This window comes from Scyliorhinus canicula, chromosome 12 (genome assembly GCF_902713615.1).
Source record: "Scyliorhinus canicula chromosome 12, sScyCan1.1, whole genome shotgun sequence".
Taxonomy (NCBI): Eukaryota; Metazoa; Chordata; class Chondrichthyes; order Carcharhiniformes; family Scyliorhinidae; genus Scyliorhinus; species Scyliorhinus canicula.
Genome location: NC_052157.1, coordinates 40,334,014 through 40,356,205, shown reverse-complemented (window position 1 = coordinate 40,356,205; position 22,192 = coordinate 40,334,014). Strand labels below are relative to the sequence as shown.

General features: G+C 46.3%; 1 protein-coding gene across 2 annotated transcripts in view; it reads right to left on the bottom strand.

Annotated features, from left to right (window-relative positions):
- Window positions 1-12,593, bottom strand: part of fkbp16 (FKBP prolyl isomerase 16) — a 229,748-nt gene extending 217,155 nt beyond the window's left edge. The window contains exons 1-2 of one of the 2 annotated variants that reach the window (XM_038813174.1): window positions 11,850-12,593; window positions 8,103-8,272 (exon numbers count right to left, since the gene is read on the bottom strand). In XM_038813174.1, the coding sequence (XP_038669102.1) occupies window positions 8,103-8,272; window positions 11,850-12,315 (636 nt within the window). In that variant the 5' untranslated portion in view covers window positions 12,316-12,593. The remainder of the gene's footprint in view (window positions 1-8,102; window positions 8,273-11,849) is intronic. The other variant, XM_038813173.1, reaches the window with a different exon arrangement.
- Between the last annotated feature and the right edge of the window lie 9,599 nt (window positions 12,594-22,192).

The window sequence follows — 22,192 nt, the reverse complement described above, 5'->3', positions numbered from 1 at the left end:
ACATTGAAGGGCATTTTCCACGCGCCCACGCAGAATATTTCTCAGCGGCAGGAAATGACCCCCTATTGGCCGGTCCTGGGATCTTCTGGTCCAGCCACTGCCAATGGGATTTCCCATTGAATCCGTTCCCCGCTACCAAGAAACCGCGGGAGTTCAGCGTTGGCTGGACCGGAAGGTCCTGCTGGTGTGAATGGCGGAAAACTCCCCCCATGATCTATATCCATTAATAACCAGGCTTAGTATGTGTTGCAAGTACAATTTCAAGAATTATACATTTGATGACTTACTGGTAAATGCTAGTCTATGCCAATAATAATTTTGTCATGATATTGTTGTCTTCATTTGGGAAATTGTACACAATTTAAGGGCACATAACAATAATAACAATCTTTATTAGTGTTACAAGTAGGCTTACGTTAACCCTGCAATGAAGTTACTGTGCAAACCCCTGGTCGCCATACTCCGGCACTTGTTCGGGTACACCGAGGGAGAATTCAAAATGTCTAATTGAATTGGGGGGGCAATATACTATCGATAAGAATTTGTCAACAGAGTGGAAATAGAGCGTAAGAATAAACAAGACATTCCCATGTTGGGAAGCTGCAAGGATCAGTGCAGGGGCCTAAGCAATTTACAATCTAAATGATAACTGAGACAAATGAGGCCAAGAATAATGTATCCAAGATTGCTGACAAAGCAAGGTGGGTATGTAAACTGTGAGGAGGACACAGAGAGGCTGCAAAGAGACCGGTTAAGTGAATGGGAAAGAAGATGGCAGAAGCAGGATAATATGGATGAGGGTCAGGTTATTTACTTTGGTGGTAAGAACACAAAAGCAGAATTATTTTTCAACGGTGCAAAATTTTAAAATGTTGATGCTCAGAGGGACCTGGATTTACTTATACAAGGAACCCAAAAGGTGAGCTTGTAGGTACCAGAAAGAAATTGAGAAAACACATGACACTTTGGCCTTTATTGCAAGGGGAATGGAGAACAAGGATAAAGAAGTCTTGCTATAATTAATTGGACAAGACTTTGATGAGACCACATTGTACAGTTTTGGTCTCTATATTTACGGAGGGATGTACTGACATTGGAGGTAGGGTTTCATGAGGTGGTACAGTAGTACAGCGGTTAGCACTGTTGCTTCACAGCGCCAGGGACCCGGGTTTGATTCCCGGCTTGGGTCACCATCTGTGCGGAGTCTGCATGTTCTCCCCGTGTCTGCGTGGGTTTCCTCCAGGTGCTCCGGTTTCCTCCCACAAGTCCCAAAAGACATGCTGTTAGGTGAATTGGACATTCTGAATTCTTCCTCAGCGTACCCGATCAGGCGCCGGAGTGTGGCGACTCGGGGATTTTCACAGTAACTTCATTATAGTGTTAAAGCAAGCCTACTTGTGATACTAATAAAGATTATTATTATGAGATTGGTTTCTGGTATGACTGCTGTCCTTTGATGAGAGGCTGAGTAAATTAGGCCTACATTCTCTGGAGTTTAGAAGAATGAGAGATGACACCTTGAGACATGCAAGATTCTGAAGGGGCTTCGAAGGATGGACACTAAGAATTTTTTCTTCTGGCTGAGGAATCCAGAAGATGAAGGTACGGTGTCACATTCAGGGGATAATCATTTAGGATTGAGACAAGGAGTAATGTCATCACTCAGAGGTTTGTGAATCTTTGGGATTTGCTATCCAAATATTATGGATGTTTCCTTGATGAGTATAATTAAGGCTAGGATAGACAGAATTCTGTCTCTCAGGGAATCAAGAGATGTCGGAAGCAGACAAGCGAGCGGAGTTCATAAAATCGTAGAATTCCTACAGTGCAGAATGAGGCCATTTAGCCCATCGAGTCTGCACCGACCCTCTGAAGGAGCACTCGACCCAGGCCCAACCCCCTTCCTCTCCCTGCAATCCCATAACCTATGTTTTTAGACACTAAGGAGCAATTTAGCAGGGCCAATCCACCTAACCTTACACGTCCTTGGACTATGGGTGAAACACAGGCTAGACACGGGGAGAACGTGCAAATTCCACACAGGCATTCACGCAAGGCCGGAATCAAACCCAGGTTGCTGGCACTGTGAGGCAGCAATGCTAACCATTGTGCCACCATGCCCGAAAATTCAAATGATCCTATTGACTGATGGAGCAGGCTCGAGGGAGTGTGTGATTAACTGCTGCTGCTATTTATCATGCCCTAATGTCCTTATCTTCTGACTATCTATCAGAGGTTAGGAGATGATACATCAATGTTTGTCGTTGATGCACATGATTATGCCAATGTTAGTAGGGGGTTCCATTAGACCGGTGGTAACTGGTTGACTCTAGTTTCTAACCATAAATGTCAAGGTTCAAATCTTATTCCAGGGTCTGAGCACATAATCCAGGTCAACACTTTAGTGCAATGGTGAAAAGTACTAAAGTGTCTGAAGTGCATTGTTCATGTAATACATTAAACTGAGGTTCGCCTGCCTGCCTGAGTTTCAGATGGACATAAAAGGGTCTACGGCACTCGTTGCATAAAGTAGAGTTCACTCAGTGCCCATCTTAATATTTATCCCTCAAACAGCACTATCAAAACATGAGCTGTGGTCACTTACCTCACTTCTGTTTGTGGGAAGTTGTAGTACAAAATTGGCTGCTGTGTTTGCTTACATACAACAGTGACTTTGTTTCAAAAGTGACTCAAAAGAAAGAAGAAACTTCTTCAAAACGAAGAGCAAAAGACATTTAGCTACGAGGACAGGATGCCTCAACAAGACTTGTATTCTCTTGAATGTAGAAGATTAAAGGGGTGAACTAATTAAAGTGTTCATGGTGATTAAAGGATTTGAAAGGCGAGAGAAAAAAACCTTTTTCCTCTGGTAAGGAGGTTCAGAACAAAGTGGCATAACATTAAAATTAAAACTAGGTCAGTTCAGAGTGCAATGCCAGAAAACACATGGCAGTGAAAACTTGGAACTCATTTCCCCAAAAATCTGTTGAGGATGGATCAATGGAAGATTTCACAACTGATATTGATAGATTTATGTCAGGCAAGTGTACCGAGGATCATGGAACCAAGGTGACAAATTATATTAATGTATAGATCAGCCATGACCCAACTGCATTGCTCGAGGAGAAGAACATAGGCCCATTCGATGTTCCTATGTTCCAATGTTATTAGGACTGAGTTTTGTGAGGGCCACAAAGAATCCAGCACGAGTTTGTAGAGTCAAACAGAAAGTAACTTTATTTACAACAATTTGTATCAGTACCAACAATTGACTACTGGTTCCCTTTATAACCAGTCTCACACCGGCCAACTCCATATGTACAGCTGCCCTGCTGAAGGTTGCCCTCCCCTGCCACCCTCCCTGCTCATTGGGGAGCTCATATTCCCCAGGAAAGTGGGGTAACCAATTGTCCCCAGCCAATAGGATTGGCAGATTATAACAGAGAGGATACTTAATAATCTAATAATAATCTTTATTATTGTCACAAGTAGATTACACTGCAATTAAGTGAATGTGAAAAGCTCCGAGCCACCACAATCTGGCGCCTGTTCGGGTACACAGTGGGAGAATTCAGAATGTCCAATTCACCTATCAGCACGTTTTTCGGGACTTGTGGGAGGAAACTGGAACACCCGAAGGAAACCCATGCAGACACGGGGAGAACGTGCAGACTCCGACCAGACAGTGGCCCAAGAGGGAGTCGAACTCGGGTCCCAGGCGCTGAAAAGCAACAGTGTTAACCATTGTGCTACCGTGCCGCCCGCTTGATCATGGAGGAGTAGGATTGGGTAGATGAAGGGAAAATGTTTTCACTGATGGAGAGTCCAAAACTAGGGGCAATAAATATAGATCATTACTAATAACACCAATGACAATCCAGGAAAATTGCCTTCATTCAGAGATTGGCAAAATCATGAAAGCTGCCGCCACGTGGAGTGGTTTTTGTACTTTAGCAAAGATGCTTTGAAGTTCAAGCTTGCTTGGTAAATGTGGGAGAAAGGAACAGAGAGGTAATTTGATAGGGTGATAGGAGGTAAGAAAGGAGGAGGCTTGTTTGGAACATAAAAGCCAACAAAGGCCAGTTTGGCCAAATGGACAGTTCCTGTGTTGTTCATTCCATGCCTTGGAGTCATTATGATATTGAAAGAGGCCATTCAGCCTATGGAGTCTATTATGGATCTCAATAGAGTGTAAGAGTCCATCCTGTTTATTTCCTTTTTTCATAGAATTTAAAGTGAAGAAGGATGCCATTCCGCCCATCGAGTCTCCACTGGCTCTTGGAAAGAGCACCACATTTAAGACCACACTTCCAACCCAGTAACCGCAACTAACCTTTTTGGACTCTAAGGGCAATTTTAGCATGGCCAATCCACCTAACCTGCACATCTTTGACTGTGGGAGTAAACTGGAGCACCCGGAGGAAAACCCATGCAGACACGAGGAGAACGTGCAGACTCCGCTCAAACAGTGGCCCAAGCCGGGAATCGAACCTGGGACACTGGAGCGTGGAAGCAACAGTGCTAACCACTGTGCTACCGTGCTGCCCATTTGTTCCTATTTATTTTATTTTTATTATTTTGGTCCTGAACTTCAGAAGGGCATTGACTGAAGTCATCCCAGTGTATCATAGATCCTTATTCTTTTATTTTTATTAATATTTTATTTCCTGATCCACAATCCTTTCCCTCTGTGTTGTTTGACTGTGTGTGTGTGTGTGTGTAGAGAGAATGGGGCGAGTTAGGAAGGGGGGTTTAGGAAAGGATTGGTAGATAGTCAGTTACATTTTCTGTCCATTTAATTATAATATTATACGTAATGAAAGATTACTCGTGTTTTAAAGTTATAAACCAGGAGACTGTAGTTTATTGGGTTCAACCAAGGACGTCAGGTATTTTAAATAAAATCTAGTTTCACCTGTGTTGCAACTCCTGGTCAAGTGGGGCTGAGTTTGATGACGCACTAGCGTGTATTTTGTACCTGTGATTATGAAATAAGAGGATGCCTACAAAATATCCACAGAAGTAGAGATGGTAGACGTAATGGATAGGATGAAAATTGATAGCCAGGATGTTCGGGAAAGGCTGGCTGTGCTGAGAGTGGACAAGTCACCTTGTTCATGAGGGTGTGGTGACATAGTTTGGGGACTCATCCAGGATCCTTGGAACAGTAGATAAACACGATTTGGGGTACAATATATAATAAAGAGGCACCAGGTTTGAAATAGCATAATACAATGGTTCTAGAAATTAGTCCCATTCCCCTGTTCTATCCCTTTCAGTTTATTTTTCTCAAGTTCCCATTCTTTTCAAATCATTGATCATCTCTGCCTCCACCACCCTCCTGGGCAACAATTGCCATGCCATTACTCCTTACTTCCTCACATTATGTCATGAGTGAATTGGAACAAGCCTTTTTTCTCTTTGTTATTTAAACCTAAACTATGTGTACCTCGATCAGATCTCCACACGACCTCCTTTGCTCCAAGGAGAGGAACCCCAGCTTCTCCAACCTAACCTTGTAACTACATCTCCTCATCCTACAACCACTTTGCCTAATCTCCACTGCATCCTCGAAAGGACCTTCCCATCCTTGCTAAAGGGCGGCGATCAGACTGGATGGGCTGCACAACAGCACAGTGGTTAGCACTGTTGCTTCACAGCAGCAGGGTCCCAGGTTCGATTTCCGGCTTGGGTCACTGTCTGTGCGGAGTCTGCACAGTCTCCCCGTGTCTGCGTGGATTTCCTCCGGGTGCTCCGGTTTCCTCCCACAAGTTCCGAAAGACGTGCTGTTAGGTAATTTGGACATTCTGAATTCTCCCTCCATGTACCCGAATGGGCGCTGAATGTGGCGACTCGGGGATTTTCACAGTAACTTCATGGCAGTGTTAATGTAAGCCAACTTGTGACAATAACGATTATTATTATTATTATATTCTAATAGTGACCTCACCAGGTAAAGGCTCAGCATAACTACCCTCATTTTGTGCTCAATACCTCTTTATAGAAAGCCCAAAATTCCATTTGCTTTGCTAATTTTGTTCTCTCAATCTGCCCTACTGCCTTCAAAGGTCAATGCACATGAATTGCCACGTCTGTCCCTGCACGCTCATTAAGTCAATATTGCCTACCCCTGTCTCTTATGCCTCATACCTCTCCAAACATGCCAAACATTTTATGACCCTATCTATGTCCGGTTGTTGTCAATTGCATCACCCTTATTGTTTGAATAAGGGTTTCACTCTTGCCTCTAGCAACTCCCCGGTGTTTAACGAAAATGGGAAGATTATAGAAAGCCCATTTGTTTTCCCCCATCTACACTTTCCTCAGCATCCCGCAGGCCATATGAAAAAGGTGACGTGTTCACTCTAAGTATAGCCAGCCTTTCCGCAACATCCTGGCTGTCAATTTTCATCCCATCCATTACGTTTACTATCTCCACTTCTGTGGATATTTTGTAGGCAGCCTCTTCCTTCGTAATCACAGATACAAAGTGCTAAATAAGCATTCTTGCCTTCCTCTGTACTTCTAAGCATATACTACACTTCCTACTAGGCTCTACCCTGTCTGTTAGAACTCATTACCGTTTAGACGCCAACGAATATTAATATGTTACCTTTTAGAATCCCTACAGTGCAGAAGGAGGTCATTCGGCCCCTCGGGTCTGTAACAGCCCTCTTTAGAACCATAGAACCATAGAACAGTACAGCACAGAACAGGCCCTTCGGCCCTCAATGTTGTGCCGAGCCATGATCACCCTACTCAAACCCACGCATCCACCCTATACCCGTAACCCAACAACCCCCCCCCCTTAACCTTACTTTTTTTAGGACACTACGGGCAATTTAGCATGGCCAATCCACCTAACCCGCACATCTTTGGACTGTGGGAGGAAACCGGAGCACCCGGAGGAAACCCACGCACACAGGGGGAGGACGTGCAGACTCCACACAGACAGTGACCCAGCCGGGAATCGAACCTGGGACCCTGGAGCTGTGAAGCATGTATGCTAACCACCATGCTACCCTGCTGCCCCAAAGTCCCTACTCCAGCTAGGCCCACCCCCCTGACCTATTCCCATGACTGCACGAATTAACCATGACCAATCCACCTAACCTGCACATCTTTGGACTGTGGGAGGAAACTAGGGCACCCGGAGGAAACACACGCAGACAGGGGGAGGCAGCAATTCTGACCACTGCGCCACCATGCCATTACATGCTGGCTGCCATTTTATTCTCATATTTGCATCTTCATATTTAATTCCACAATAACTTATTGGCTGTAAAGTGTCTGAGGATATAAATGGTGTAACATCAATATTAGTTCTTTCTTTAGATTTGAATTAGTTGCAGTTAAAGATAAAAACCCTTATCAACTAATTCCACAAAGTGACCTTTTTTTCAACAATAGAAATCTCCCTTAAGGGAACTGTTATTTTCAGATGCTGCTTGTTGGGAAATTCCAAATGATGGTCAAAGAATGGACGAGGACAGCTGACAGCATGAGGAACATGTGCCACAGATTCTATTAATAGAATTCTTTAAATTAATTTCCACTTCTATGAAGGCAACATGAATTTTATGAACGGATATCTATTGGAATTGATCCTTAAATACTGAGAATGTGCTGGAAATGCACGGAGGGTTAGCCCGACACCATCCTGCAGGACCCCCACCAGAAAGGTTAAACTCATTCTCGTTCAGAATCAAATTTATTCCCTTCATACTTATACCATTGCCTGCTTGTATTTCAGAATGTCCCTCATTTGCCATCTTTGCTTCCATATCTTTAATCGGCCGTTTTATGTATGGGGACACTGTAACAGGTGTACGGTTATGCAACAAGTGACCGATAAAGACAGTTGTAATAATTTTGGCTCACCAGCTAGGTGGGAAATAACTAATGTTTATTTACAACATAATATATTATAGAGTCTTTCAGCTTTGTGGCTGTCAGTCAGTGTCCAGAATCGATCTGAGGCAAAAGACCGCGTTTGCGCCACCCTGGTCCTCTGATTGGATTTTCCGGGTCATGTGACCCTATCGGCCAGACATCACAACAGTAAAATTGTAAAGATATAAATGATCAAAAATGGGGCCAACCTGAATGACGTCACCATCACCAATGACAAAAGTAAGCTTTGGGTCCCTGTCTATAATCGTCCCATCTTCCAGCACTCCAAGGAGCTTTATTGTGACTTCTTGACCTACATCGGGCCTGGTAGCTTGTCCTTGTCCTTCTTTCAGTATTTGTTTCTGAAGTAGCCAATCATCTGTAAATTGAGAGTATTTTCAAAGTTACTGTAATGAGGTTAAAATATGGCCATGCTCAAGAAAGATGCAACTGTACTAAAGACATTGTTGAGAGCAATGCTCTGCTGATTGACCCCAAATTATATTGCCGACTGCACATTGCGCTGGATGGCCGCAATTCATCACCAACATAGACTTGGAACGGGCTTTTGGCAAGGACCTTTGTTTGAGAGGGCAAAGGTGATCTCCATTTGTATGAGGCCCCAGGGATTATATCAATTCAAAGTTAAGGCGTTCGGGATGAAGAACACCGCCGCAACTTTTCCAAAGCTCACGAACAGAGTAATTGAGGGGACTGAGTCACTGTGCCATATACATTAATGATTTAGTGTTGTTCAGTCAGAGTTGGGGAAAGAATCCACTTCACCGAAAGAAAGTGTTGAACCACAATCTTGTGGTGACCCTGGCAAAAACTAATTTCCTAAGGCCCACAATTTCATATCTGGGACACATAGTGGGACATGGTCAAATGACACCCTGAGATGGAAAAATATAGTTCATTTAGGACTTCCCGAAACCCACCACCAGTATAGAGACTTTAAGCCTGGTACTGGTGCTACAATATTTCAAGATTTATGTTGCCAGCAACCTGGCAGAGACCTTAATATACATGGACCATAACCCTTTGAACATTTCAGGAGAGGTTTCAAGATCGGAACACCCAACTATTCCAAAGGAGTTTTGAATTGCAACCGTGTAACATAAACAAAATCTTTCATGTGGTCGTCATTGCGAGCGCTTTATCCCGAGTATAAAAGAGACTTTGGGAAACAGTGGTATCTGGGGTATCTTTTTTGCAAATGCATGCCCAGAGGCAGAGAAGCCAGTTTCCAGCCACGAAGCATGAAGGCCAAGTTTTACATCTAACAGTTTTCTGGGGTATCCTTTTGCAAATGCATGCTCAGAGGCAGAGAAGCCAGTTTCTAGCCACGAAGCCTGAAGGCCAAGTTTTACATCTAACAGCCTCTAAGCCTTAGTGCCAAGGCAGTGCAGAAAACCTTCGTAAAGGCAGTTTAAATATCTTCACTGGACCAAGTAAAGATGTTTCTCAGACTTAATTATCAGCCCTCTAATGAAAATTGCTTATTGTCACGAGTAGGCTTCAATGAAGTTACTGTGAAAAGCCCCTAGTCGCCACATTCCGGCGCCTGTCCGGGGAGGCTGGTACGGGAATCGAACCGTGCTGCTGCCCTGCTTGGTCTGCTTTAAAAGCCAGCGATTTAGCTGAGTGAGCTAAACCAACCTCTATTGTGTGGTATCTATAACCTGGTGTGTGAAATAATTCAAATGCCGTAATTGTCTGAGAGTAGTATAGTCTTGTTTGTGCATATGTGTCTTTTCTTTATTTTAATAAATAATCTTTAATAATTGTTATGCTCACTGTGGTTTCACTTGACTCCTCACACCATTACAAAAACAAAACTATACAACCCTACGAACCAGTGTTCCAGGTTGGAATACCCTCATAGATAACATCAGTGTGCTTTGTAACAATTACCCCCTCTCATAGAATCAGCACCCACAACAAGTCCATGACCTTGTCCCCTGCTCAACCCTTTGCCCCTCTCATCCTTCCCCTCAGTCTCCACCACAAACCATGAAAATACAGAAGCATGAGCGATCCCATCAAACAATATTTGGATAACAATGTAAATCAATAAAATAAAACAGAGCAAACATCACCCAGATGACCCATCAAGTGCAACTGATGGTGTAGTGCCTTGCGCTCATCTCCCACTCTTACACAGTGGCTGAGGATAAGATGGAGGCAACCTGCTCCATGTACCTGCAGCCGGCAGTGTTGTCCGTGTGGCTTCTATCGTCATCATGGGGATCCTTTCAGGCTCCTTCGCTGGGTACTGCGCCTGCATCATTGCAACTAGGGCTGTTCCTGAGTCCGAGGAAGTGAGGGACGATGCCAGTGCCCCCAGAGGGACAAAACCTTCATCTGCCTTTTCGGCTGCCTCAGCCATTCCACAGTGACGTTAATTGTTGGACAAGGCCACTTGCTGGCGTGCAGCTGACTGTGCCACCAGTGATCAACTGAGCATTCCACATGGAGGAGAATCACACTCCTACTGAGCATGTCAGAGTGCGAGTCCTGTACCCACTCAGAGTTGTGCTGCAAACCGCTCACCGTAGGAGTGGAGGGGGCAATTTTAACTTAACCTGCCTATTAGAAAGTGAACGGATTACATGCAATACTAATTGTACATCCTGAACAATTTTACTTTTCATTTGAGTCAATGAAAATTAACTTTCCACCTGAAGCCTCGAATTTGTCATTCTGGTGGCGTAAGTTAAATTGTCCCCCCTTGAGTTCCATTTTCCCCCTCACCGAGAAAGTGTTTGGTTGTTGGGAGGGACATTAACGGAGGCCTGGGAACCATACTGCCAACCTTTGCTTCATTGTGTCTGAGGAAGAAGATTAAAGGATTTGATAGCCTCAAAAATAAGATAACACTGCATTCTGGAGACAAGTTGATGAAATAATTAAACAAAAACACCACACTGAACGCAAACTAATGTCTGCTCCACTGATGACAGAGGGAATAGACGGCAGCGAACATATAGCCTCGACTGGCTTAATCACCAGGTGGCAAGATAAACAAACTGAAACTCGAGGGACAGATCTGTCGATTAACCTGTTCCTTTCTAGGCACTGTGTTGCAGCTCTTTGTTACCGGCAATCAGTGGAAGTGAGAAAAATCTGGCAGAGTGTCTGTTTTAATGTTGCTGGCAGGTGCTAATTGCACTGTCTCTCCAGGTGCAGGGTACAGCTTAACCTGTATCTGTTACAATCAGTTAATATCGCATTAGACACGATGATCACTGTAGCTCAGAGAGCTTCCATTAAAATAATTTACAGTATTTTTATTAGCAGAATTGTTTGGAATGCAATGTTACACATACTGACCAATAGCTCTTTAAATAATTTCCAGAGAAAGAAATTTTATTGAAAATGTCAATGTTTTGTTAATAAATTAGTCCTTTGATCCAGAAATAATCTTTTGTAAGGCAAGGGGCTTAAATCTTTAAAAACAGTTTTTAATCTGGAGGTGAGATAACAAATCTTTAATCATTTTGGTTTTACCATACTTGTTTAGACTTTAGTGCTCTACGTGAGTTCTCCTTTCTCTTAGCAATTAGAATAACTGAATAATTTGTTTTATGCTTATGGACCTGGATGCCTTTATATATATGTGCAGATTATTGCTAAAATAATGACTATTTTGAATTCTAGATCAAAGTTTTTAAATATAAATTTAGAGCACCCAATTCTTCCAATTAATTTTTCCAATTAAGGGGCAATTTAGCATGGCCAATTCACCTACCCTCACATCTTTGGGTTGTGGGGGCGAAACCCACACAAACACAGGGAGAATGTGCAATCTCCACACGGGCAGTGGCCCAGAGCCGGGATCGAACCTGGGAGCTCGGCGCCGTGAGGCAGCAGGGCTAATCCACTGCGCCACCATGCTGCCCAATTCTCGATCAAAGCTGAACTACCCAACAAGTCAAAGGGCCAGCACTTGCCTGTGATGCCAATCCAACTCTCCGAGTGACAAGTATTCATAAAGGTGCTGACGCAACATTCCCCAAGGCCATCGATCTCGAAAAATGGAGCCTGCAAATCATCATGATCGGAAGCCCTTATTGGAGGCAGCTGGAATCTCACAGCTTTACTGTGGCTGGCAACTTTGCCCTGGTTTGTTTGTTCTGCCTCCTCAGGACCGGCAGATCCCTTTATGGGGTTGTTAATGGTTTCGAAAGCTGCCTCGTCAACACTTTCTGCCCCTTCGACCGTTTTTGCACCATGCACTGGATGCTGCTTGTCCATTTTAGCAACCACGGCCTCGCCAGCTGGACAGGTCTTGGGTTGTGTATCGCACTCAGCCTCTTCGATATCTGCCCAATTAACCGACTGCTTTTTATCCTCTTCCACTTCTGCTAAGGCCTCACCATCTGGACGGGCTGATGGATGCGCACAATGCAAAGACATTTTGGTACGATGAGCCGGGCCCTCCTTAGTTTTCAGACACAGTTCCTGGTTTGTCGAGTTTTTGGAAGATATTTGCTAACCTGAAGAATCTCTCAGGGGCTGTCAATCCATTAGTTTACTGTTTATGAACTAACGCTGTACAATGTGAGGCACTATAGACTTCAGCTAACTAGTTCAACAGACAGTCCAGCATTTCTACAGCAAAGCAAATACAGGCCAAAGTGATGTTACAAATGCTGCAAACAATGCCAGTAGGAAGTCTGCGGAGATAATCTCTGTAGATTAAATCGACAAAATCCTGCAGAGTGTCAGTCAAAACCAATTAATTATCGAGCACTCCCATGATTCCTTTGATTTTAAAAGAACAACCTCAGCTACAAATAATTGCAAAAAAATATAAAAAGAGAGACTCAAAGAGATAGATGTTTTTCTGCTATTTCCCAGTTTGCTACAGAACCCTAGTTCTGCTGATGCTCTGAAACCAGGCAATGGTTCCCAGCCATTCTTACTACAGAAACCTGTCATCTGTGAGCTTGTTACCTGCTCCATTAACAATGCTAGCTGTACGTTCGACAGAGTCTCAGGAATGAATGTTTTAGTATTAGGATATGGTGCGGTTTCGAGCTCATATTCAGCGGCGTGCCCATCTCCTGCTTTCCAACTGGGGGGCTAGCGACCAGCCTGAAATGTGCCCTTGTGTCTCAGTAAAACCTTTTGTGATATCACAGTGCCACAGATGGGTGTAGCAAACCGTCGGAGGATTCTGAGCGGAACAAGCCCCGGGTCTGAGGCTCGGAAACCAACTTCTCAGAGATGTCCTTAAACAGGCATTCGGTCCCTCTCCGCTGTTTGCAATTGGACCTAAACGCCTGTATTTGGTAGCCTTTTGCTGTGCCATTCTTCTGTTAATTGTAAACATACCAATTATATGACAATGATTGGCAGAACAATAGTGTGGCTTCTTTATTTGAAGATAAGACTTGGTACAGGGATGTGTAAACATGTCTGACCTGTTTGACTGCTGCTCTATTCTGTATACATGTTCATGGGATTGTACGTCACATTCTAGCTTGTGGTGGATTGTGAAGCTCAGCTGTTTAAGATACGCCCCACTTAAAGCTGCACATACATCACAATACCTGCAATGACCCAAAATGGGCCAATCGATTTAGCAGAGGCCAGAAGACGGGCAGATTGGCACTGGACACCCCCCCAGAAAATTGAACATTGTTGCCCCCATTTCACACCCGAGAAAATGGCTGAGAATCACATCAATTTCTACCACATGTATGTTTCAGTTTTATTATTGGATCTTTTCTACCTCATGTGCTGGCACAGGATACAGGAAATATAGCAACTGAATTTTGCATGAAAGATTATAAAAGGAATCTGTAAAATATTTGAAAAGGCAGAGAAAATTGCTACATGTTGATTGAACTTTGAGGACAACAACAACATGCATGCGTGTCGTAGCTTCAAAGTGGTTAACTGTCTCAAAGCATTTTGCAGTTGCATTACCAGACAATGGTTGTGTTGTGTTATGTACTCTGGGATAACACAGGCTGAAACTGGATGCAGCTTTAACCAAAAGATACTCCAGACCTTGAGGTTAGTTCAATCTGATTTATTGAACCAGTAGCACAGTTAGCACAGTTCTCTATGAGTTCGACTCTCTGCTAACCTAAGTGTGGTTACTCTGTCTGACTGAACCCGACTAGCTCTTAGCCACGTGCTGGAGGTGAGACATTGTAAATACACCCTGACACACTCTGTAGATGTTTATCAGTGGAAAGAGGCGGAGTGTGAGTGCCTTGTGCCTTTTGTAGTGAGATACCACACCTGAGTGTCCTGCCTGCTCATTGGTCATGTCCTGTTCTCTGTGTTCATTAGCTACCTGTCTGTGCCTGTCTGTATATCATTATCTGCATGTCTACATATCATGACATCTCCTTTTTTTTAATGTTTTGTTGACATATGGGAATGTACTTACATGTGGTGGCATATATTAACATATTTACAAGCGGTGGCATATGTGAATGTATTTACATGTGAAGACAGTTGTCTAATGTGAGAAAACAGAACATAGCAAACAAAACAAATGTTAATAAGTCCAGTCTCTGGGGCTTGCGTCTGATTCCTGTCGACTGCCGGAGAGGTGGTGGTGGAGACGACGGCCCCTTGATGGGCGAGATTGAAGCCTGACTGGTGGCCTCGTAGTTCGAGGTATCAGGAGGTGGCAAAACAATGGACGAAAACGGAGAAGAAAGCGTTTGCGGCAAGCACCTTTGCGCAGTGCCCGTCTGTTTCGTCGCATAACAGAACCATCAGCCATACGTACAACATATGAGCGGGGCGCAGCCTATCGAACAACGACAGCTGGAGCAGACCAGCCACCATCCGGTATCTTGATCCTGACAGTGTCTGCCGGGGATAACACAGGTAAATCGGTGGCATGAGCATCATAGCCCTGCTTTTGCTGGTTTCGGAGCTGCTGCACCTTCTGCAGCACCGGGAGGTGATCCAAGTTGGCCAAGCGTATGGCTGGGAGTGTCGTCCGCAGGTCCCTGTTCATCAGGAGTTGTGCCGGCGACATGCCAGTGGACAGTGGGGTCGCCCTGTATGCAAGCAACGCAAGGTCGATGTCAGAAGCAGAATCCATGGCCTTGCAGATAAGCTGTTTCACAATGTGCACCCCTTTTTCAACTTTCCCATTGGACTGCGGTTAGTGTGGGCTGGAAGTGACATGTTTGAAATGGTATGACTTGGCAAACATAGACCACTCTTGGCTGTTGAAGCACGGGCCATTGTCAGTCATGACAATGAGTCGGATACCATGCCTGGAGAACGTCTCCTTACAGGCCTTGATGACGGTCTGAGATGTGAGGTCTGAGAGCTTCACGATTTCAGGGTAGTTGAAGAAATAGTTAATAATCAACAGGTAGTCATGACCATTCGCACGAAAGAGGTCGATACCAACCTTGGCCCACGAGGAAGTCTTGATTTCATGCTGCTGGAGCGTCTCCTTGCTCAGCGTGGCTGGAAGCGTTGACAGGACACACAGTTGAGGACCATGTTCGCGATGTCCTGGCTAACACTGGGCCAGTAGACAGCCTGCCTGGCTCTGCGTCTGCACGTCTCGATGCCCAGGTGTCCCTCATGGATTTGGGGGAGCACAAAGCTCTGGAGACTGAGTGGAATGACAATCCGGTCCAGCTTGAGGAGGATACCATCAATCACAGTCAGGTCGTCCTTTACATTGTAAAATTGAGGGCACTGCCCTTTCTGCCAGCCATTGGCGAGGTGGTGCATGACACGCTGCAAGAGGGGGTCTTTGGCTATCTCCTCATGGATACGAACCACCTTCTCATCAGACGCCGGGAGTGTGCTAGCACATAGCTGCACCTGTGATTCAATCTGCCGGATGGTTTCCAGCGGTTCACTAGGCAAGGTGATGGAGTGGGACAATGCATCAGCAATGATGAGCTCTTTGCCAAGCGTGTACACTAAGTCAAAGTCGTACCAAACGAGGCGTCATGTCGTTCAGGTCCTTGTGGATAATGTGGACCAGAAGCCTATGATCCGTCTGGACAGTGAATGTCGGCAGGCCGTAGACATAGTCGTGAAACTTGAGAATGCCAGTGAGAAAACCAGGCATTCTTTCTCTATTTGCGCATACCTTGTTTCGGTGGGTGTCATGGCCCTCGATGCGTAGGCTACCGGTGCCCAGGATAAAGTGCCATCGCGTTGAAGCAGCACCGCACTGAAGCCATCCTGGCTCACATCTGTTGAGATCTTTGTCTCCCTGTCTGGGTCGAAAAATGCCAAGAAAGGTGCAGTGGTGAGCTTGGCTTTCAGCTCCAACCACTCTGCCTGATGTGCTGCCTTCCACTCAAAGGCAGTGGACTTTTTCACTAGGTTTCGTAGGGCCGTGGTGTGTGAGGCCATGTTTGGGATGAACTTGCCCAGAAAATTGACCATGCCCAGGAAGCGCAATACCACCTTCTTGTCTTCAGGGACCTTCATGGCTTCGATGGCCTTGACCTTGTCGGTGTCCGGGTGCACGCCCTGCTGAGAGATCTGGTCTCCTAGGAACTTGATTGTCGACATGTCAAAGCAACATTTGGACCTGTTCAGCTTCAGGCCATTGGCATGGACACGGCGGAATACCTGCTGGAGACGGGAAACATGCTCTTCAGGGCTCATGGACCATATGATAATGTCGTCCACGTACACATGAACTCCTTCAATGCCTCCATCATCTGCTCCATGATGCGATGGAAGATCTCCGATGCCGAGACAATGCCAAATGGCATGCGATTATAGCAGTATCTGCCAAACGGTGTGTTGAAGGTACAGAGCCTTCTGCTGGACTCATCCAGCTGGATTTGCCAAAATCCATGCGGTGCATCTAACTTGGTGAAAAATAATGCGTGTGCAATCTCACTGGTGAGTTCCTCCCACTTCGGGATGGTGTAGTGTTCATGCATTATATTCTTATTGAGATCCTTGGGATCAATGCAGATGCGCAGGTCTCCCGAAGGCTTTTTAACACATACCATCGAGCTGACCCAGTCAGTCGGTTTGGTTACCTTGGAAATGATGCCCTGTTGCTGAAGATCCTTGAGCTGTGCCTTCAGGCGCTCCCTCAGTGGAGCCGAGACCCAGCGTGGTGCGTGGACTACTGCTTTGGCATCAGGTCGTAGCAGAATCTTGTATCGATATGGTAGCATGCCCATCCCGTCGAATACATCCGCAAGGATGTCGTGAATGCCGGCTGAAGATCCACATTGGAGGATGTCGTTGTGTAAACCCGCTGCATGAGGTTCAGCTGCTTGCAGGCATGCTCGCCAAATAGAGATGCCCTGTCTAGCTTGACAATTTCAAAACATAACCGTGCATGGGTGCTCTGGTTGGAGACGAGTAGATGGCAGGACCCCAGTGCCGTATTGGCATTTCCGTTGTAGTCCAGGAGCCTGCAGGCTGCTGGAAGGACCTTGGGGGGCTTCTTGATAGATTTGAAATCTGCCTGTGAGAGGAGGTTGGCAGAAGCACCTGTGTCCAGCTTAAACTGGATGGAGCAGTGGTTGACCTGCATCACCGCATGCCATTCGTCTGCAGAATCCACAGCAAGGATGGATTGAGTTTGTGATGAGTTGGATGTGGCATATTCACATTTGGTAATGTAGGCGGATTCCAGGCATTCTTCCTCTAGATCCGTTGTGCTGCCAGGATCAGAATCCTGTAATTGTTGTTGCACACACTGAACGCACCGTCGTTGGAATTGGGAGTGCTGGCCTCTGACTGGTGGTGCAGACCTGCACAAGGCTGCATGGTGTCCAGGCTTCCTGCAGTTTAAACATTGCCTGCCTCTTGCAGGGCAGTATTTCTTCAAGTGGGCGTTGCCGCAGTTCGAGCACGTCATGACACTCCGCGCATTGTCGCACATGCGCAGTGCGGTCGGCAGACGTCTGCGCCTGTACAGTGTGGGCGTCGGCCGCTTTGTTATCCTGTTCACATCGCGCATGTGTGGGGCCCCGGGAAAAGCGCGTGAAATGGCCGCTTTCATCAATGCTGAGGCACTGCATCCGGGAGATGGCCTGCACACTCTCTGCCTTGTGGGATGTAAGTTTCTAATTTTCAGCCGATTTGTACTGGGCATAGCGATTTTTGGCGTGCTCATGCACTGTGCTTGTTTCAATCATAGCTGGCAGGGTGATATGCTTGATTTTCAGTAGCTGCTCTCTCAGAGGATCAGAGTGAACTACAGAAATGATTTGGTCTCTGATCATGGAGTCAGCAATATCACCAAAGTTGCCAGACAGCACTAGCAGGCGGAGGTTAGTTAAGAAGGAGTTGAAAGATTCATCTTTACCTTGTAGACGCTTTTTGAATATGTAGTGCTCGAAGATTTCATTGGTGTCCACTTCACAGTGACTGTCAAACTTGTACAGGATGGTCTGAAATTTTTCTTGTCCTGGCCATCGGTGAAGTGAAAAGAGTTGAAGAGTTCAATGGCTTGATCACCCGCTGTTGAGAGAAGCGCGATCTTCCTTGCATCAGACGCACCCATGATGTCTGAAGCCTCTATGTACAGCAGAAACTTTTGCTTGAATATCCGCCAGTTGGCACTGAGATTGCTGGAGGTCCTGAGCTGGTGAGGAGCCTGAATCTTCTCCATGTTGCCGGGATACATTCACTGGTCATCACGGAACGGACTGAGGTAAACCACCTGGTGGTCTGCGTGGTTTTCCTCCGGGTGATTCAGTTTCCTCCCACAGTCCAAAGATGTGCCGGTTAGATGGATTGTCAATACAAAATTGTTCCTTAGTGTCCAAAGATGTGCAGGTTAGGTGGGGATACGGGGATAGGGTGAAGGGGTGGGCCTAGGTAAGGTGTTCTTTCAGAGAGTCGGTGCAGAATCAATGGGCCGAATGGTCTCCTGCACTGTAAATATGAAGGACAGGTGACCAAATACTTGGCCAATGCGATTTGGTTTATGAAGGGTCGTAAAAGATGGGAGAGAGACAAAGAAGTTTGGGGAGAGAATTCCCTAAATCAGAGCCTGATCGACTAAAGGAACAGGAATCACTTGCGGGGTGAAGTAAGTGGGAGATGAACAGAGGGCCAGACTTGGGAAAGTGCAGAATTCTGAGAGGGTTGGTAGGAGTGGAGCAGGTTACAGTGATAGGGAGAGGTGAGACCATGGAGGGATTTGAAAACAAGGAGGATCATTTTTAATTTGAGGCATCGCTGGAGTGGGAGCCATTGAATCACCCTGCCTAATCCATAAAGATGATACATTCCAATCAATGAAACCTTTGATTTGCGCAAATTTAAACTACAAATTTAATTTGGGCATCTGAGAGAATCAATAAACCACATTATCTTTGCCCTTTAAGGACAGCAACAGACACACGTTAATCTTTGCTTGAATTGTCATGGGGCATTAATGTAGGATTTTCATACATTTTGCCTCACGTTTAAATTTATTTGTGGGATGCCAACATCACTGGCAAGGCCAGCATTTATTGTTCGTCCCTAATTGCCCTCGAGACGGTGGTGGTAAGCTGTGGTGAGCTGTCTTCTTGAACCGCTGTGGACCATGTGATGTCGGTACACCAACGGTGCTTTGCTTCAGTAGTGGTTCGATGCAACTGAGTGACTTGCCGGACCATTTCAGAGCACAATTAAGAGTCAACCACATTCCTGTGGGTCTGGAGTCACATGTACCCCAGACCAAGGAAGGATGGCGGATTTCCCTTGATGAAGGATGTTGACGAACTGTGTAAAATGAAAGAAAAAAAAGCATTTCCAATATTTGTGCAAATGGATTTAAAATGAAAAAAAATCTGCGCATCTACAATTCACCCACAGGAAAAAGTGGATACAAAACAGTCTGTACTCTATTCTATACTGCCTAACGTGTGATTATCTCTATATTAGTCAACTGTGATGTTGCGGGCATCATCAAAGAGTCACCAAATGGCACTTATAACGGGCAGGATTCTCCGAACCCCCACACCTGGATTCTCCAGCGCCGGTTGATCGGCGGAGGCAGGAATCGCATTGTGTCGGTCGGGGGCTGTTGGCAGCGCCCCCCCCCCCCCCCCCCGGCGATTCTCCGTCCCGCGATGGGCCGAGTGGCTGCCTGTTGATGGCCGGTCCTGCCGGCATAAATCAAACGAGGAGGTCCGTACCGGCGGAACCTGGCTCTGTGGGCGCCCTGCGGAGTCCTCGAGAGGGTGGGGGGGCGTGGGGGATCTGGGCCCGGGGGGGGGCCACGGTGGCCTGGCCCACAATCGGGCCCACCAATCCGCGGGCGGGCCTGTGCCATGGGGTCACTCTTTCCCTCTGAGCTGGCCGCTGTAACGGTCCGTCATGGCCGGCGTGGAGAAGAACACCCCCCTGCGCATGCGCTGGGATGACGCCAGTACACGCTGGCGCTCCCGTGCCTGCGCCAACTCGCACCGGCTGGCGGATGCCCTTCGGCACCAGTTGGCGCGGCGCCAAGCTCCTTGGCGATGGCTGACGCGGCGACAACCCCACTGCCACCGGCCTAGCCCCTGAAGGTGCGCCGCACCTTCCGGGCGGCCCAACACCGGAGTGGTTCATGCCACTCCTCCTCGCCGGTACAGCCTGCCCCACCGGTTAGGGGAGAATCCCGCCCAACAAGTCACAGTTTATCATTTTGGTTTCAAGGTGTTACTTTTTATTCTTAAAACAAAACAGAATGATCTAAGATTTTTTTTTAATAAATTTAGATTACCCAATTATTTTTTCCAATTAAGGGGCAATTTAGCGTGGCCAATCCACCTACTCTGCACATTTTTGGGTTGTGGGGGCGAAACCCACGCAGACACGGGAGAATGTGCAAACTCCACACAGACAGTGACCCAGAGCCGGGATCGAACCTGGGACCTCAGAGCCGTGAGGCGGTTGTGCTAACCACTAGGCCACCGCGCTGCCCAGAATGATCTAAGGTAAAAGTATTTAAAATATGTTTCTTCGGCAGGTTCCAAGCTTCCCTCGCCTCCCTCTGAGGGGACTACAGGATAAGGTGATGTCAAAAACAGGGGTTGGGGAGTGGAGGGTCTCGGAAATATATAAGGAACTGATGGAGTGGGAAGGTGTCCCAATCGGGGAGGTGAAGAGGAAATGGGAGGAAGAGTTCCGAGGGGAGTTGGAAGTCGGACTATGGGAAAAGTCCTTGAGGAGAGTCAATTCATCCTCGTCATGTGCCAGGCTTAGCTTGATCCAGTTCAAGGTTTTCCATAGGGCTCATATGGCTATGCCCTGGATGAGTAGGTTTTTTGAGGAGGTGGAGGACAGATGTGGGCGGTGTGGGGGAAGCCTGGCGAACCACGTACACATGTTTGGGCGTGTCCGAAGCTGAGGGAATTCTGTCAGGGATTTGCGGACGTCATGTCAGAGGTCCTGGAAGGGAGGGTTACTCCCAGTCCAGAGATGGCAATATTTGGGGTGTCAGAGGATCCGGAGGCCCAGGAAGGGAGAGAGGCCGACGTTTTGGCCTTTGCCTCCCTGGTGGCCCGGAGATGAATTTTGCTGGGATGGAAGGACTCGGAGTCTCCAAAATCAGTGATATGGTAGGGTTTCTCAGACTGGAGAAGATTAAGTTTGCCTTAAGAGGTTCAATTCAGTGGTTCGTTCGGAAATGGCAGCCGTTCATCCACCTCTTTAAGGAAAACTGATCGTCAGGAGAGAGGGGGGGGGGGGGGGAAGAGAGGCATGGCATTGTAGAATAATAGTAGGGAATTTAATGTACAGGCAGTCAGGAGGTAGGGTGGGGGGCAAGTTGAGTATGTTATTGTGATGTCGTTGCGTGTGTTAGAACACTGTTGTTCAGAATGTTTCAATGTTAAAATTATAAATGCTTCAATAAAATGTTTTCTCACAAAAAAGAAATATGTTTCTTGCTTGCTAGTTTTCTTCCTCTCTTCTTATCCAAGTTCATTAAACATGTGGCAGACCAATCAACATGGTACGCCAAGGCGCAGTAAGACAATTATTCCCTGCTCATAATTTTGGGCAGCACAGTGGCACAATGGTTAGCACAGTTGCTTCACAGCACCTGGAACCCGGGTTCGATTCCCACTTGGGTCACTATCTGTGCGGTGTCTGCACGTTCTCCTGTGCCTGCGTGAGTTTCCTCCAGGTGCTCCGGCTTCCTCCCCCAGGTCCTGAAAGATGTGCTGTTGGGTGAATTGGACATTCTGAATTCACCCTCAGTATACCCAAACAGGTGCCGCAGTGTGGTGACTAGTCGATTTTCACAGTAATTTCATTGCAGCATTAATGTAGGCCTACTTGTGAAGCTAATAAAGATGATTATTCACCAACCCCCTAGCCCAACAGCATT